At 32.6% G+C, this 20,368-nt stretch overlaps 1 protein-coding gene across 1 annotated transcript; it reads left to right on the top strand.

The window, feature by feature from the left end:
• The first annotated feature begins 1,081 nt into the window (after positions 1 to 1,081).
• LOC134723233 (cysteine-rich secretory protein LCCL domain-containing 2-like) lies at positions 1,082 to 17,059 on the top strand. Its single transcript, XM_063586856.1, has 6 exons — positions 1,082 to 1,523; positions 8,973 to 9,099; positions 11,483 to 11,589; positions 12,179 to 12,294; positions 14,701 to 14,752; positions 16,201 to 17,059. Exons 1-5 carry the CDS (start codon positions 1,218 to 1,220, stop codon positions 14,744 to 14,746), a joined length of 702 nt encoding a protein of 233 aa, XP_063442926.1. The 5' UTR covers positions 1,082 to 1,217; the 3' UTR covers positions 14,747 to 14,752; positions 16,201 to 17,059.
• The last annotated feature ends 3,309 nt before the right edge of the window (positions 17,060 to 20,368 follow it).

Below are 20,368 nucleotides of genomic sequence, written 5' to 3'. Positions count from 1 at the left end.
AGAAATACCACTAGGGGCCGCGTGATGAGATTACCACTAAAGATCACTAAAAAGCCTAGAAATGCCACTAGGGGCCGCATGCTGAGATAACCACTAAAGATCACTAAAGGCCTAGAAATACCATTAGGGGCCGTGTGCTGAGAAAACCACTAAAGATCACTAAAGGCCTAGAAATACCACTACGGGCCGCGTGATGAGAAAACCACTAAAGATCACTAAAAAGCCTAGAAATGCCACTAGGGGCCGCATGCTGAGAAAACCACTAAAGATCACTAAAGGCATAGAAATACCACTAGGGGCCGCATGCTTAGAAAACCACTAAAGATCACTAAAGGCCTAGAAATACCACTAGGTGCCGCGTGATGAGAAAACCACTAAAGATCACTAAAGGCCTAGAAATACCACTAGGGGCCGCGTGATGAGAAAACCACTAAAGATCATTAAAAGCCTAGAAATACCATTAGGGGCCGCGTGATGAGAAAACAACTAAAGATCACTTAAAAAGTTGGAAATTCAAAGATTGAGAAGGACTCCCAACATAGGATAACTTGTACTGACCCTTGGTGTAAGTTTGCCCTATAATTGTCTTTCACAGTACTTTGTGTGTTTGCATGTTGTTTTATTTCGGCTGCTGTTTATTTCATGTGTGGAAAACATTTCCGTTTTATCTATTATATATTTTAAGTAAAAATCTATCCTTCGTCTGTTATAGATTATACACAAAATCAAATGTATAGACTATCTATGAAAAAAATCATGAAAGGCTAAACGTTTATATCGCTTGAAACTAGGAAAGGAGACGCTGGGTATATCCTATTTACATAAAAAGGAGACATTTAGAGGTCAATATCACGGGTCCAATATACGGTTTTAAGAAATAGAAAAACTTTGATCTTACATTAGTTTTCCAGATAAGAAATTAATATGATTTTTGATGAAATAATTTGATAGAGTTAACCCGTTTTTGAAATTTAAATGTATTATTATAAACTTTATATAAAAAAAAACAAGTATGATCAACATTGTTACAAGCCAATAAGCTTTCTATTTTATTTACTGAATCAACGAGGTATATCAACTATGGTAACGTTCCACGTGAGAATTTGTTTGGACTATAAAAACGAATTATTTTTAAAAATGATATTAGCCACTGTGTAGCTTTATAGCGTATAATAAAACATATAGCGCCTTTCTGATTGTAAAAAGATCGGAGAACAATGTTTAAATATCAGTTTGTTTTTGCTTGCATGTGTTGGGTCGGTGTTCTCGCTTCTAGAGATAACATATATGATCGTTTACTGGCTAGACTAACGGGAAGAAGTGACAGGAGACAGCAATCACAGAAAGGAGAACGCGGTATACATTTAGTTGGGAAGCCATCGTCGATTGATTATCGTACAAATAGCAATAGCAAGAGATCTCTCGGAACTCCATTAGATTTTTCAATAGATGAAATATTATCTCTCCACAATACTGCTCGTTATGAAGTTTCACCTCCTGCTAATCCACCTATACCAGACTTGGTAAGTTACTTTAACATAACTGTTTGCTTTGTTATCATTATTAATAATCTTTTAGAATTGGAAATGAAGGTTAGATTTGTCGGTTTAGCATACCAGGAAATATACCTCGTCTATAGTTCCGAACTTCCATGAACCAGTGCGTGTAATACTAGTAAATTTAGATGTGTACTCAACTTTTGAGTATACTTTTCAGTATACGCCAGGGTACAGTATTGCTTTGACATGTTTTAAGTGTACTTCAAATCTAATAATATAATGGCCACAAAGGCTGGCATTTATTATAAATAGCTCTACAATATTTGGAAATATGTCATATGTATTCGAATAGCAATTTTATTATTCGTTCTGTTGGCCTCTTCATCAATTCATTAAACTATGTTCCAGTTTGAAAATTATATTGATTGATAGTTTGTTGGTTGCTTAAAGTCTAGTGGCAAACGTTTCACGCGTGTTCGGGACGATTGAAAATTGTAGGTAGGTTTTTTAGGGAATTAATGTGATTTTTGTTTCATTTCTGAACCCGAATGTTGTATTTAGTATTTGTATTTTTATCCTTCTGATGAGTTGAGCCTTTCTAGTGTGATCTTTATAGTTCAAATAAACGTTGTACTGTTACACCATTGTCGCAGCTTGAGGGAGGGTTTGGTCCTGCTAAGATGTTTAACCCCGCCACATTCTATATGCATGTACCGGTCCTTAGTCAGGAGCCTGTAATTCAGTTGTTGGCATTTGTTGATGTGTTACATATTTGTTTTCGTTCATTTTTATTCCGTTAATTTTCTCGTTTGTATTGTTTTACATTGTCATTTCGGAGCCTTTAATAAATGAATTCGTTTTCAGTTTATCGCTTGGTTTGACTTGCATTGTTAACATCCAGAGTGGTACTGAATTTTGCAAATAATTCGAATGTGTAGGCAAGGATTTGTATAGTTACAAATCCTTGGTGTAGGCATGCGCTACGTGTAAATGAGGATTAATCGAAAACCGTTTAGAACTTAATTTTCATTGTTAAGTCCAATTACATATTAATATAAAAAAGAAGATGTGGTAATGTATGATTGCCAATAAGACAACTCTCCACAAGAGTTTAATGACACAGACATTAACAACTATAGGTCACAGTATGGCCTTCAACAATGAGAAAAGCCCATATCGCATAGTCACCGAGCTATAAATGTGTGGATTAAATTGAATCTTAAGTCCGTCTTTAAATCTTAGCATGTGATTTAGAACGAATCTTTGGATACTTTCGAAAACACCACCCCAGGATCCAAATTTGATACCCCCGACTCGTAAGTGGTGCTCAAATCGAAAAGTTCAAAAGGCCAAATCAAGTATACAGAATAAATTGCAACATTTGTTTACATGATGATGTTTTTCATGTTTAAAAACATATGAAAACACATGATTTGATCATATGAAAATCACAGAAAAAAACATTTGATAAATATATGTTTATAAAAAAATCATATGATTAGCATATGTTTTTTCATATGATAATCATTTGAAAATCATGTGAATAACACAGTCACGACTATAAACATGTGAAAAAGCTTATGTCTATTCAACAAGAACAATGCTATATTACTCACTTATAGATTAGCTTCTGGACTGAGTGAAATCAGTCCCGATGAAATTTCGTTAAACTACTGGTTGTAGTTCTTCTCCAAAACTTATTTCAATTCATATGTTGTAATTTTTCCTGTATACATAGTTGTTTTGACCTATAAAACATATAAAATACTAAAAATGCGTAACAAAATCGCAAGCAATTCATAAAATTACTGCATGTATGCCAAATATATAAATAAAAGCGAAGCTTTCAGAGCTTCAATATTTTCTGAACATCAAAACTTGAAAAGATAATTTGTTCATGGAAGTCTAATAACAAAAGTATAATACTGTTAACCGAACGGTAGTTTGTTGTAGTCTTCTGTATATTGCAATCTAATTTCAGTTATGAAACAAGTTCTGAATAGATACTTTAATCGCTATGCATAATGGATGGAATAAACAAAGACCTATTACATAAACTGTTACCTAGTATTTATGGGGCACCCAGGCTTTCTATATTCGTCCGACTTATTTACTATCATAACATTATATCATGACATACATATACATAAATGCATTTGTAAAGACATGGTTTAACTTGGATTGTCCCCCGTTTGTTAAAATATTTTATCTTAGAAATAGTTCAAATGTACAAAATGTAATGTAAATATAATGGGCCCTGATGAAATTAGCGGTAGGCTTCTGAAGTATGCTGCTCGAGAGTTAAGTAGGCCCCTGGCTCAGCTTTTCAATAAATCTATACGTGAGGCTGTGTATCCAGAAACCTGGAAATTAGCAAGCGTTATACCAGTTTTCAAAAGTGGTGATAGAGAACTGGTATCAAACTATAGACCGATATCACTTTTGTCGATCATTGGTAATAGTATGGAACGTTGTGTTTTTAAGCACTTCTTTAACTTTTTAACAAAACATAAAATAATAACAAGTGCCCAGACAGGTTTCATGCCTGGAGATTCTACAATTAACCAACTCTTACACATAACAGATTTATTTGGCAAAGCTCTTGACGCAGGAAAAGAGATTCGTGTTGTCTTTTTTGATATAAGTCGTGCTTTCGATCGAGTCTGGCATGAAGGTCTTATTTATAAACTTAAAAATATTGGAATAAGAGGAAACCTCTTAAAGTGGTTTATGAGCTATTTATCAAATCGAAAACAAAAAGTTGTTATTTCAGGTCAATCCTCTGATACTTTTGGTGTAAATGCTGGCGTCCCTCAAGGATCAATATTAGGCCCCTTACTTTTTTTAGTATATATAAATGACATTGTAAACGACATAGACTGCAACATAAAACTATATGTGACGATACTTCCCTTTTCATAGTAGTTGAAGATGAATATGCAGCAGCGAGCAAACTTAATTCTGATATAGAGACTATCAACAATTGGTCAGTCCAATGGCTGGTAAATTTTAATGCAAAAAAGACTGAAGCTATGACAGTTTCCAAGAAATCAGTTAAACCCCATCATCCACCTCTTTATATGAATGATGATATGATTTCAGAAGTAGAAAGCCATAAACACTTTGGTTTAATTTTTTATGAGGATGGTTCATGGCATTCTCATGTCAATAAAATAATTGAAAAGATAACACCTAGATTAAATTTATTTCGTGCCTTGAAATTCAAATTGAAAAGAAAGTATTTACAAACTATATATTTAAGTTTTATCCGACCTTTATTTGAATATACAGATATCATTGGGACAACATTCCAGACTATTTAAGTGACAAACTAGAAAATATGCAACTTGAAGCGGCTAGGATAGTTACTGGTGGTACTAAGTTATCGTCCATAAATAAATTATACGACGAAACAGGATGGGAGTTACTATCAGAAAGACGTAAAAAACACAAAATTATAAAATTTCATGAAATGTTTCACAATAAGACCCCTGATTATTTAAGCGACATTATCCCTCAACAATTGTTCAATATTCATAATTATGACACACGACGAACGAATGACACGCAACATATAATATGTAGAACTGCATTTTACCAGAAATCTTTTCTCCCTCAGTTATTCGATCCTGGAATGCTATTCCGGACGATATCAGACTAAGTCCATCTAAGTTTACACTTAAAAGTTACCTTAATCAAAATGTTAGAAAAATGCCAAATTATTATTTTTATGGAGACAGGAAAGGACAAATACTTCATGCCAGATTTCGGATGGATTGTATCAATCTGAACGAACATTTATTTAAGAGAAATCTTGTAGAAAGTAAAAACTGTACCTGTGGTAGAGTCGAGAGCAGTAAGCATTTTCTCCTCGAGTGTAATAATTACTCCCTTGTCCGAAAACGTACGATAGAAAAAATTCCCTTCCCATACAATATAGAAACACTCCTTTTTGGCTGCAATAACCTCAATCAAGAGGAAAATGTACTCGTGTTTAAACAAGTGCAACATTTTTTGGTAGATTCGAAGCGTTTTGACTAATAGCGTCGTTCGTGCATGATAAAGATCGTAATTGGGTGAGACAGTCTTGACAAAGTCCTGTAAACACACTCCGCCGCCGGTACATATATAATATAGGAAAGATCTGATGAAAAAAAAATCAAATTTTTTATTTGCAGTTATTTCCCTTTATCTTTTTTCTACAGGGAGACGGATTAATATAAGGGAAACCTTGTTTCCGAATCCTTTTGTAATATGTTATCACTGTATTTATATGTGTATGCCATGTACATGATTTTTTGAAATAAAATATGTTTAAAGTTAAGTCTGCTAATTGATATTTTATCGTATGTTTTTATATGTTGTGATGTTATGCTATTGTTTCAGAAAAAGGGAGAAGGTTTGGGCCCATTAAAACGTTTAATCCCGCTGCAAATGTTTGCACCTGTCCTAAGTCAGGAATCTGATGTACAGTAGTTGTCGTTTGTCTATGTAATATATACGTGTTTCTCGTTTCTCGTTTTGTTTATATAGATTAGACCGTTGGTTTTCCCGTTTGAATGGTTTTACACTAGTAATTTTGGGGCCCTTTATAGCTTGTTGTTCGGTGTGAGCCAAGGCTCCGTGTTGAAGGCCGTACTTTAACCTATAATGGTTTAATTTTTAAATTGTTATTTGGATGGAGAGTTGTCTCATTGGCACTCACACCACATCTTCCTATATCTATTAAAGTAAAGATAATGGAGTACGCTAAGGTATAATAGTCCCAATACGTAAGTTATGTGGTGTGATTCATGGTACAATACGGTTAAACGCCATACTTCTACATTGTTCCCTTTTTTAATTTTAAAAACTCTAAAAAAACAATAATTTGACCAAACAGCACAACTCAATTGATTAGTTCAAAGCATTAGTACACTTAAGCTTCCTCTCGAGGAAATTATCATAGGAACTCTAGGTCTTGAATGTTATTTAAACTAGGATATTTTTGAAATATATCATATGCAAGCGGTACTGGGAATTAGCTAAATAAAAAGGAAAAAGAAATAATTACAATTGAAAAGCAGAAATAAAGTTTTAAAAAGTGGTATCAACAAACAAAACAAATTAATCTTTAAGTACAATTTCATATAAATACGGAGTAGATTAGATGAAATTGGGCAGGCTTATTATGAAATTGAGCCTAAAGAATTATAACATTACAATTTTAAACAAACATACATACTACAGTACTCGCATGAACCCCATACGGACCGATACAAGACACGTTTATGTCTAGTATACGCCCATTGTTATGTTTGCATCACTCACCAATCCCATCGGCACTCAGTATAAAACAAAATGTAAGAGTACGTATATGCAATTAATACAATTGCAGATGAGACGACTATTTTGTAAACATATTCGTGATGTTAACACTGTACAATAATGCAGCTCTGCTCTCTAGGGTATTTTACTTCTGAAAATGTTAAAAAAGCTGTCCATTGGGAAACTGAATTCATTATTCATCCATCACGTTTTTCATCAATTCTTTTCAGATTTGTCCATCTCGTTCAATATCAATGAAAAAATTTGGAGCACACTTTTCAGTTTCGATAATATGAAATATTAGTTACATAGTGTCCCTAATGACCTAATAAGGTATATATTGGGTCAGTAAACTTTTTTAAATGGGTTAAGATCGAAGCTCGCAATTCTATGGAATTAACTGACCCCATATATTACTTGTCAAAGTGAGCAAGGCTTCAATACCGTTAGCATTAAGAGTACTTCCATTTGTCATACTTAAGCAAATGCCAACACCACAACTTGTTAGCTTTAAATGTGTTTTATAAATTTATTTCAATCTTTCATCATCAATGTATTCGTCTGGTGAAGCCTTTAAGATTTTTACAGTACCGTTTTGTTTTTATAAAGGGACGTTCCACAACTACAAACCGTTTATTGAAATAAGCCTCGCCTTCTTACCTAATATCGAATATTCACGGTCTGCAGGCGGTTGCTTTAATTTTAAGCAATTATATTCCTAGAAATATACGGGAGGTAAGCCAAACTTTACTTCACTGGCATCAAACATTGGGTTGCGGTCTTGTAATTGTCTTACATGCAAAACAGCTGATCTTTGAAAATAAAAAAATAAAAAATGCTATATAGAAAAAAAAATTCATGTTCATATCATGTATGTACTAATGTGAAATTGTGATTTAATCGGTAAAAAGGGGGTCATGCCAAAAAGAATGAAAAGTTACGCAATCCTTAAGTCAAAATATTTTTTTTCTACTTTCTGTTTGCTTTTTTTACTAGGCCGCACTTCTTCCAGTAAACATGATATCCTTCCACTTTCTTGGATTGATATCCCCAAAAGATGCAAGATTTTTTTAAAGTCTATATATTTATGTGTTTCAATTCAGGATAACCTATAGTCAAACAGAAAAAAATTGAGTTCAGAAAAAAATTCAGAAAAAAATTACTATTTTGATTCCCTCCATGTTTTGACATGCACCGGAAACTGGAAACTGGAGTTGTAATACAAGTCTGGTACCAATAAAACGCGGATGTTTCATTTACATGTATTGACATCATCAATATATCTGAAAATGAAATTAGATATATTTGCTAGATGTTATGTGTTTTGGGAAGGTTTTGTATACACACGTTACAAAACTAGGATAGTTCTGAATTATTAGAGGCAGATCAGAAATTATTGCAATTTTTTTTCTGTTCAATTCATTAATTAAATTTTTTATACATCAATATTTTTTTAATTTTTGAATAAAGTCATGCACAGATTTGCAATTTCAATTTCGAATATATTGAAGATGTCAAGTTATGTTACTGAAAACACACATTACAATGAGGACTTGTACCTCTCTTAATTAAACACGCAATTCAGAGAAAAACAAACTAAATTAGAACATCAGACTCTGCTTCATATCTTATACCATAGGCGTCCTCGTTGTACAGTTTTTTTTCTTACTGCAATTTTGACTCAAGTATTTTCTGCATTTAACCGTTTCTATCCCGTTTGATGTCGTTTAACAGTCAGAAAAAATATATCCGTTTATTTTACGGTTCTGCTGTATTTAAATTTAAAAAAAAAAGAATCAGAATCATATTATTTAAACACTAGTAAGAATGTATATTTACAGTAACGACCATACTTGTATATAAACGGTAGTAGATAAGTAAAGTATTAAGTTCTTTATATTTAAGTCAAAGGGGCTCTGTTCCCGAGTGTTTTGAGAAGTAGTCCAATAGTGCCGAAAGTGGGAATCATACAGGAATCTGACAGTTGTTATTCATTCGTTTGATATGTTTGGGCTTTTGAATTTGCCATTTGATTTGTGACTTTCCTTTTTGAATTTCCTCGGAGTTCAGTATTTTTGTGTTTTTACTTTTTTTTTAACCAATCAATCAATCAATCAATTAATCAATTATTCTGTTCAATAAGATATTATCATTTTTTTTCTTCAGATATGGAACAATGAGTTGGCCAAAATGGCAGAGGAATGGGCAAAGGGTTGTTTATGGGGACACAATCCAAACAGAACGACCTCATTAGGCACTTTGTCAGCTGGAGAAAATATAGCATTAACATCTGGTAGTATACTATTTATCAACATTTTATTATTAAACATGAATGTGTATGAATCTTTCTTTCCTTTGTTTGCATGCGATCGTCCTCTTACTGCCAGTCATTCTACTTTTCTACCAATGAATTGATTTCCGTCACATCCGGTATAATTATCAAGTTATGATTGAAGAGAATATCGTTTGGATAGAAACATATGGTCCGAACTTTTTTTATAATTTTATAAGAGAGGTAATAATTGCTGAAGAGACAGTCACATTCATGATTCGAAAATAAACTAAGAATAGCATGAAAAACCTTGAGTCCCACCAAAAACAGAGGATGATCTCAAGTTCTGCACAAGGTTAAACAGATTCGGCTTCACACAAAACACAAACTGTAATGATCGTGTAACTAGTGAACTCGGTAATCAGTCTAATTCGGTAGGTCAAATTCGGGAAAAAAAAGTTGACGGGATTTTTGTTAAAGAATCAGCACAATGCCGTCGTCATCTTTGAAATAGATACTCCAACTTGTATAAATGGCGTCCGATATTATTTCGAATGCATTGTTTTAACTCGACGACTTGGAAATCTTGGTTTAAAAGCTCTTTTGTGAGCAGCAACACTCTGTGAAAAAAGTCATGATGAATTTACCAGCCCTGGAATATCATACACTTGGAGATATACACTCATATTTATACTGCTGGACATTTGCTACATAGAAATGGCAAATTCAAAAGGATGAGGGTTTAATAAAAAAAATTGTTCTTATGTTTTGTTATAAACCGAACCACATTGACAATTTCGTATGGTTCAGTCCTTACTTTTTTTAGGTAGTTTTTGTATTACTGTTGTTTGTTTGATGGTCATTTTCTTTTTAAGTGGTGGTGTTGTCAGTTAATTTTCGACAAATGAGTTTGAATATACCTTTGTCATCTTTCGCCTCTCTTCCAGAATTAAGACAATATATATATTAGGCACACTTAACTGTATCTGTTCTATCATCATCTATATTGCGGAACAAGTTTCTATTCGACAAAAAGAGGAGCACAGTTAGTTCACATGGAAATGTCGATTGCTAGTTTTAAAAAAGCATTCTTCAAAAATGTCGTTACTCAAGAATTAAGACATCTTGATAATGTTAGTTTCAACAAATATTTTGTTGGAAGCGGGATAATTTTATATGAGAAACAATTTATCCCTCCCAAATTTCGACATTCAATGTTTCTAAGAATCCTCTAAATAAGGTGATGTTGGAGGCCAAGAAATTTGAAAATCAAAAACTAATTAAAAGGATGAACAGCTATAAACAAAAAGGGACAAACAAATATATAGCCTAAGCCTGGTAAGGAATCGGAGCTTTGCATGAATGAGATGCGTATTGTTATTCTTTTACTTTTCTGCATTGGCTAGAGGTATAGGGGGAGGGTTGAGATCTCATAAACATGTTTAACCCCGCCGCAATTTTGCGCCTGTCCCAAGTCAGGAGCCTCTGGCCTTTGTTAGTCTTGTATGATTTTAAATTTTAGTTTCTTGTGTATAATTCGGAGTTTAGTATGACGTCCATTATCACTGTACTATTATGCATATTTTTAGGGGCCAGCTGAAGGACACCTACGGGTGCGGGAATTCTCGCTACATTGAAGACCCATTGGTTGCCTTCGGCTGTTATCTGCTCTATGGTCGGGTAGTTGTCGCTTTGACATATTCACCATTTCCTTTCTCAATTTTATTCCATAGGTCAATAAAAGGAAATTTTGATAACACATATGTACATTTTCATGCCAGTACCGAAGTACTGCCTACTGGGCTCGTGGTATACCCTCTGGCACAATATCAGTCCACCAGTAAAAGGCATCACCTCAGTGATAGTAATAACTTCAACGGTTTCATTTTTTTGCACCAAAAATGTCAAAGGTCATCCTATTGCTTCTCTGGAATGCGATTTGTTAAAGTCATTACGTTCTGTTTCACACACATGTACTTTGAATTGAAACATGATTTGATTTCAACACACGGTTTTGATAAAAGTAATAAAGTCTTTGATATTTGTTAATTAATGTTGCGCTCGCTATATTTTGATATTTTATTAAAGTAAGGGGATTAAGAGATGATTTTAAATCCAAATCTTATAAGCTGGTACATGGCAATCAGTTATAATATATAGAACTATATTTATATATATAATTGATATTTTGATATTAACAGTAATGTTATTTCCATTTGGCTGCCCTGTCTGACAATGTACTGACGCTACTAAATCGTTGTGTGATATATATATAACTTTATGTCTATACTTGATATAATTTCGCACGTTTTTAAATAACAAAAACTTAAAAACTTAAAATAGTGAAGACAAAACGCCTATTTATGAACACTATGACATCCTTCTATTTATACGGATATTACAGAAATTTCACAAGGCTTTAACAATTGGGAAGACGAGATAACAGACTGGACATATGACAACTATAAAGATGGCTGTGATACGGGTAAAACATGTGGACATTACACACAGGTATTGTTTGTTTTAAAATAAATATGTATTTGATATAAAAAAAAATTCATGAATTGAGTTTTTTTATGAAGAGTTCTGTAATGTTTTTCCGAATGTCCATAAAGAAATAAAGACAAAACGAAAAAGTACAAAATGATAACAACAAAATAAAACAGTTGATAAACAATCGTACATAACCTATGCTTTATGGAAAATATTTTACAATTATATATAAGAAGATGTGGTCTGATTGGCAATGAGATAACTATCCATCGAAGTTTAATTGAAGTGGATGAAAGCAAATATAGGCAAGCGTACGGCCTGTAACAATGAGAAAACCCATACCATATAGTCGGCTTTGATAGGGCTTAACTCAGATCCGAGAATACTCGCATTTACTGACAACTGGTTCGAAGCCAAAAACAACTAATGAAAAAATTATGTATCTTAGACTAAAATATTGGTACCAATTAGAACACATCCAACTTTCATTTGATTTAGTGTAAAGACGTCATAGACCGTCAGAAAAAAAATGACATTGTGTAATTCCAAACCTTTAAAAATTAATTGGTTTATTTGATAATTTCTGTTTAAATTTATGCCTGAACAGATCATATGGGCTAAGACAACAAAGATTGGATGTGCCTATGTAAAGTGTGACGATTATAGTAACCTGCCTGATGATTATAACCCGTTGAAATACCTCGTCTGTGACTATTTCCCTCCGTATGTACTCACATTTTTATTATACCAATATAAATAATATATGATAACACAGAGTTGAGAGGTTGATAGAGCAGATTCTTACCCCGAGAAAACACTGTCAACTGCGGTGAAGCCAAGGTTGACAATGCTTTTTCGAGGGGTATCAATCTGCTCTACCACCCTCTTAGCTTTGTGCTATTGGATTCATAATACTGAATCTCCTATCATTATTGTCTTTTAAAGATGAATTGTATTTAAAAGTATGTTCTATGAAGTCACGTACATAACAACGTTACGGGTATTAGAAAAATCAACAGAAGTGAAACAAAATGTTTCAATTTTATTATTCTGACAGTCAAATAATAAAATCTGAGCCAAAGTGTAGAACTTATAAGCATTGCTTTTAATGTCGTCGTAAATTCAATTCGTTTGACCTTTGAATTTTTGATTTTTGAATGTTCTGGACGAAAGGGTGACTTTCAAAAACATTGTCAAACGCTGAGTCATGTAATAGAATAAATTAACACCCTCGTAATAAATTTCCATACCATATAAGTATATTGTAACAACCCATTCTGATCGAACTGTTGGTTTGTTTTCAAATAGATCACGTCTGATTTAGAGCCGCTTAACCAAGGGACACATAATTTTCTCAGAACGTTTTAGGAAAAGCGATATTAAAAGGGCGTTAAAAGTGGAGATCTTCTAGTTTTCAAATGTTAATTTCCTCCATGCAGTCCAAGTCCTAGTTATAGAGCATTGAAAAAAAATCAGTTGTGTTAACAAATAATAATAATTAAAAAATATTAAAAGTGGTAATAGTTAATTTAACCGGAAATGTTTCAAAGCATTTGTAAAATATCATATGTTAATGTGTATACTAAAGAAAAAAATCATTGTGGCTTGCATATATCGTGATTTTACAACGGGTTGGCCCTTAATGACAAATATTTTACCCTGAGCGATATCGAGGTATATTAGAACACCCATGATTTATTTCGATTCTAATAGGACAAATACGTCAATTTTGAATACAAGCGCTCTAGGTGGAGGCAAATAATTAACGTCCCCATAAATTAACGCACTTTTTGATTTGCGTAAAAAAACGGAGCAAACAGAATATGCGACATGCTCAAACTATTTACAATAACGTATTTAGATAGATTTGGATGAAGTTTAATGATAAATTACTTATATGTTTTCTATGTATGGGCTTATACCACATTTTAACATCGTTTGTTTACGTTTCCTTGATGTGATGAATTTTGGTATCAGAATTTATATTCCCGTAAAGTGCTTAAAATATGACGTCATCATTCTATGACGTCAAGTATTTCATTCATAAATAAACATTTGACGTGGGAGTACGATCGGAACAGTCAATGCAATTTATTCATATTTTACCACGAATTTGTACTCAAAGCGTTTGAAGGACGTCATGTTAGAATTTCATATATAGCCAATATAGGACAATGGTGTTGATTAAGAAATAAACCACTCCAGACCCTTTTGTGTTCCACATAATTGATATTTCCAATAATTAACAAGTTTCAGGCTACATACACGGGTCATAATCACAGAGTTGACACTACTAAATTCAATCACTGTCAAATTGTTCCCTATTGTAGTATTTTAACAAGTAAGACTTTCTTAGATGACAATACGAATACTAACAATCTGGACTTAAAATAAGGCGTATAGGCACCGAGTTTTAATTTGTTAGCCGTCATGACGTAAATCGTCGAATCAAAGAATTCAACTTTGTTTATAACTAAATTAATAAATATAGGACAATGCTGTTGATTAAAAAAATACTCCATTCCAGGACCCTTTTCGAAAACTGTGCACCTTATACTCATCATGACTTTATCAGATGACAATCCCAATACTAAAATAAGGCTTACGCATAGTTATATAATTTAATTCAGTCACGGATCCGCGATATCACGGGTGTGTTCTAGTTTAAAAGAAAATTCACAAAAATACTGAACTCCGAGGAAAATTCAAAACGGTAGTCCCTAATCAAATGGCAAAATACAAAGCTCAAACACATCAAACGAATTGACAAAACCTGTCATAATCCTGACATAATCGTACAGTCATGAGGTGAGGAAATATGTCAGTTATAATTCCTTTTCTTTAGCCATCTCATTCACAAAGTTTTCAATTTATAGACTAAACGCTTTATGTTCATTTGTGTGTGTGAAAATAAGTAATGCAATTAATCCTATCATACCAATAATCGACTATCACGAACCATGTCCGTTATAACTCGAAAGAGGAGACTGAATGATGATTTTTATACATGAGCACAAAATTATTCCATATTGAAACATATTTGTATATAAATATGAGACCATGATTGATTTATTGTAAAATTATAGTCTACATTAAAACCAATAAGTGTGAATTGTTTCTTTTATCTAGTGGTAACATGAGATACAACAACGTTTATCAAAAGCCTTATGAATAAAGTGAGGTAAGTAGTTCTGATAATTTTTACTACCCTTCTTTAAGAGTAGACTAGTCCCGCATGTAACCAATCTATCTGTCTATAGGACTAGATTACTCCGAAAGGAAGGAAGTATAAATAACCTAATAATGATTTCATGGTTCAGCTAGCAAGCAAGCTAGCCAAATATATCATATTTACCTATAAACTCAAGTCTTTTTGCTGTAAGCCACTTTCTTTTTTTTTTATCTCAAACATTTTGTAACAAGAACATTGTAGCGCTTTCTTGCATTTTTGGTTGTCAGTGACTGTAATACAGTACAACAACAAATTGAAACATTTAAATGTACATGTAGTCGTAACTTTATATTAAGAGCAATTTGATAACTAATGACTTTATCTGAAGAAAATAACAAGTTAATTCCATATTTATAAAAGGGCATATTATGATTAAATCTATTTCACTTTGAGTAATTATAGCCCATTTCAACTATGGAAACGAAATATATCCCGATAGCAAAATGTCACTATTCATTCTTTATGAAAATTTAATTAATTTTAAGTTTTGATTTACAAAATGTACATGTATGCATCGGAAAAAAGTAAAAAAAAAGAAACAAGGTTCTGAGTGGACAGTCGGAAATGATTAGTTCAATAAAACAAGCAACAACATGAAAAAATACGACGAAACAGTAACATCAATTACAAAACAAGACACAAAAACCAAAGTTGGAGCAACACGAATAACAAAAAAAACCCGAGTCAAGTCATTTTGAGCATTTTCCACATGTTGCACCCATCATATTGATAATACAAACACACATTTGTTGGTAAATAAGGGTAACAGTAGTAAACCGTTATTCAAAATTCATAAATCGATTTGGAAAACAACAAAATTGGTTACAAACTAAGGACGAGGGGGACACATCAACTTTAAGTGGGACAACAGAAAAACTGAAGTGCGAAAACAAAACGACCATGCAACATACATCTAGAAACGGATTACTAATATTAGAGAAGTCTCAATCTGTAATGAAGCAATCGAGGGTTAGAGCACAAAATTGTGGTCACGACAAGGACACACATACAGTTTATAGATATCCCAAAACAATCAACTAAAATTATGATGGCGCTTGTAAGAATTTTTATGGGATAACTTCAGCTTTACTTTTTGAAAATATTTTGATACAACAGTTCTTTTGTAAGCCGTAAACCTCTTTCGGACAATTATATGCAATTTTGATAAATAAATAATGCAAAACCATTTGCTGACTTTCGAATTACAAAATCACGTTCGGTGTATATCACAACCAATTGCTTATGTATGCCTGTAAGTATGTGTATGCGTGGGTTTATGTCTGTTTGTCTGAATGAATGCGTGTATTTCTGTATGTAAATATATTTTTTATTAAAATATATGTATGCATTTTAATTTACCTTAATTGGATTTCCAAGTCTGGTTATTTTCATTTCAGTTTTACCAATGACAACTGCTGTAGAAGACAACACAGATCATTTAGACATTTTATATATAGCTAATTGGAAATTTCTTTTCTCCATGTACTTTTTTTCTAACCGGATAGTCAAAGGGGCCTTGTTATTTTACCATTTGAAGTTCGCCATCAATTGTAAATTATTTGAAAATGGAATCCACTTTAACCAATGTCATTGACAACATTTAGTCAAGCCTTGTGTATAGTAATTATAGCAAGAAAGTACCTACTTTTAACTCAATGTACGAAACATGGCTTAGAAGCAATATTTTTTAATATTTTCTATGCAGCTACCTAAGGATACGAAGATTAATAGGACTTAATTCAGGACATAAGTCATTTGTCAATTTATCTATTTTAAAATATCACAGAACCTAATTTCAGTCATATTTGTGTAAGTCATAGTGTTTTTGGTTTATGACTTCAAAACTACTTTATACATACGCCATTTGGTAAAAATGTATTATTCATAAATTGTTTTTTGTATTTACCTAATTTGACATGGTTAACTATTTTTCCCTTTATGATATATTTCGCCTCTTTCCTTGTTGCATCCCCTTTTTCCCAAGTTACTTTTTTGCTTTTTTTCCCTTGAGGAAAGATTTGATTACTCGTGCTGGCGGCATGATCTATGGGATTTTTGTTATTGAAAGCATATAAAAATCGAGTAAATAATATGGTTATGTATGAGGTAAACGATATAATCTTTTTAGGACATATAGCTCTCGTTCATAGATTTACATACTAAGTATTATATTTCTGTCAAATATGTTACATTCAGATGCAGCAATGTGTTATTACTATCTGTACTTATTTCATTAATAAAACCAATCGAAAGTTATTATTTTTTTGTGATAGTTTTGTCCTACATAAGGGTCGAGACAGACATTGTTGTCGAGACCTTAGAGTTTTTAATCTTTCTTATTTCATCCATAAATCATCGAATAAGACTGGCTCTGCGTATTTTTCTTCTAACAAGCAACAAAATTGGTATATGATGGAACGATATGCTGTACCCACGTGTATATTGGTTTATGTTTGTATGTTTCTTTTTTCTTCTTCTGTTTTTTTTTTTTTGCTTCAAGTTTAGTTCACTGTTTTTTAGTTTCGTAGACTGTTTTGTCTTTTTTTCGTTATCTCATTGCTGTACTCAACTCGTAGAGTTTGATTTGCAATATACATAAGTCGTAAGACCACAAAAGTTATTTCTATGTTGCAGCCAATGAGGCCATCCTACATCCAAGTCACAATATGTGAAAGTCAGCAATTCTGTGTCAAAGTACGACTTTCAACACTTTTATGAACACCAAGTTTCATGTATGTTGGCGTTTGATTTCATATGCGGCAGTTCAGCGTTTCTGTTGCTCTGTTGATTTCCTCTTATAGTTGATGTGTTTCCTTGGTGTTGGTTTGTAACCAGATTTGATTCAGTTAAATCGATGTGTGACCATTGAACAGTGGTAAACTACTATTGCCTTTATTGACCTTACAATTTGGAAAAATAATGGCCAAATTTACTGTTACATATTCATCTCCTATAGCTGAGAGGACGTCACACTTTGGCATGGATTTTTCTGTCGGATGACCAAATTTATATACTCTATTCAACTGTCAGTCCAAATGTAGTATTATTTGCGACAGCACTCTAATAAATAAACGGAATACTAGTATGCCGAATCAAATATTGAACGGAAATAACACGATAAAAAAAAGTTTGATTAATACTTATCAAAGGTAACAGGCTTATGATTTAATACGCCGGACGCGCAAGTTTAGTCTACACAAGACTCTTCAGTGGCGCTTAGATCAAAATAAAGCCAAACAAGTACAAAGGTGAAGGGCATTTAGTACCCCAAATTCACAAAAGTTGTGCCAAATACGACTAAGGAAATCTATGCCTGGGATAACATCCCTAGTTTTTCGAAAAATTCATACTTTTGTAAACAGAAAATGTATAACAATGACCATATAACTGATATTCATGTATACACTGAAGTGCTGGCTATCGTTTCGTTTTTCGAAATAAAAAATGTATGATTATATTGAAATAGTCAAAAGCCATCTGTCTTAAAAGCATACAGAACTAGAGACATGTTTCATATGAATTGAAGTGTAGAGTATTTTTAATTCTTAAATAGTTTGTACACAACCAAGGAACCACGTTAATGAGTAATAGTATACTACAAGAAGTCACATTAAAAAAACACATGTCAAATATGAATATCACAGAACCCAGTTGAACAGTAAAATAAAAACTTAAGCAGAAATGTTCGCATATTTGTAAAGTACATTCGACCTGGTTGTTAAAAAAATAATGGCCTTGTAAGAAAGAAATAGATTGAAACGCACGATTAATTGTAATGATACTGTTTTATAGGTATAATGCAGAGCAAGAAAACCCGTTGTTCTCATTACAGATTAGAAATAAATCGTTCAAGTATATAATAACTCTGATGTAAAAATAATAATAATAAAAAAACATATAAACCCCTTTATCACTGAAGGGTGTATTTCTACAAAGAAAAGTATAATCGACCAAAAGTGATAAAGACTTTCTTTACAGTCTATTGAAAAATGAGATTATATATATAAAAAAAATATATAGACATTTTAAAAACCAATTAACTTTGGTGAAGTTCAGTGACAATATACAGTTTATCTCGCTGCTTGAGATTTCATACTTGCTTAATGTTAAATCACGTTAGTGTTCCTCTCGAGAGCCCGAACATTAAGAGGACATTGGCATTTAATTTTTTGAAATTGCATAAACAAGTGTCTGGTAATTGAAGGTCACGAACAATTATAAGATGAAAGTTCATTAAATACTTCATTTCAATTTTTAAACCGGCATATGAAAAGAAATTGTAAACGATAATTATTCTGTGCACCAATTGCATCCCTTATACAACGTTACCAAGAGACACAGAGCAATGATTATTCTGTATGTCAATTGTGAATTATTGTTACTGTCGAATATTAGACGGTATTTCTATACGTGGTGTTATTATCATTTTAATTATTTCGTCATACAATAAAACGGAACTTTATTGTAGCTAGCTCGCTCAAAATAATATTCTACTAATATGTGTGTAACAAATCGTTTTACATTACACAATACAAGGACTACCTGATTACTGTATTGTGGAAATATTATTGCCGAAATGATCTGTCTTAATAGAACCAAAATGAAAGTGTATTTCTAATTTAATATTAATAATCGAAAAAAAAATCACTTAAATGTATTTCTTTGGAAGTTTCTTTACAAAAACTATGTATTTCGTGTTGGTCATCTTTAAAATAGTTTTGCAGAACAAAGGTCAATCAATAGCATTATCAATAAATTAGACACATGTTTGGATGGCAGATACAAACATAACTGAGATTTGAGCAAATGAATTTAATGCGGACAAGACTCTTAGTGATTTAATGTATCTCTTGAATTAAACTAAACGTTCTTCGCCGACACTAGCAGGTGTATGCAGTCCTTGGATGGTGTAAACTTCCCACTAACACCATACACCATAACACCATACACCATACACCATTACACCATACACCTTGTACCATTACACCATACACGTTACACCTTTGCACCATACACCTTACACATTACACCATACACCATTACCCATTCTATCTACACGATCCAAAATTACCCATAATGCAATTAAATTTCAAAGATTAAGAGTATTATTATTGTTTATTATTACTATTTAAAAAAAACAAAATAAAAAGAACTTCGTTTTCAACTAATGAAATGTCGTAAACCATAATTCACATCATTCCCGATCACACGTTACACAATCACACCATACCTCATACACCATTACACCATTCCCCTTACACCATACACCATAGCACCATACACCTTACACCATTGCACCATACACCTTACACCATTACACCATACACGTTTTTTTTGGGAAGTTTACACCATCCAAGGGCTGTATGCATACGAAGACCATATGGACATGATAGGGGTCATTTACCAAAAAATGTCGAATTTTGAAATTGAAATTTTTTTTTTAAGTTACTTATTCAAACAACCCTCTACATAAGCAAATCAAAACAAACAGTACTTTAAGAACAATATAATAAAAAGATGCAATCTTAATGATGTCATACAAGAATATATTGAAATATTTTTTGT

The sequence above is a fragment of the Mytilus trossulus genome, chromosome 6, assembly GCF_036588685.1.
Source record: "Mytilus trossulus isolate FHL-02 chromosome 6, PNRI_Mtr1.1.1.hap1, whole genome shotgun sequence".
NCBI classification, from domain to species: domain Eukaryota; kingdom Metazoa; phylum Mollusca; class Bivalvia; order Mytilida; family Mytilidae; genus Mytilus; species Mytilus trossulus.
This window is presented reverse-complemented; position numbering and strand designations above follow the sequence as displayed.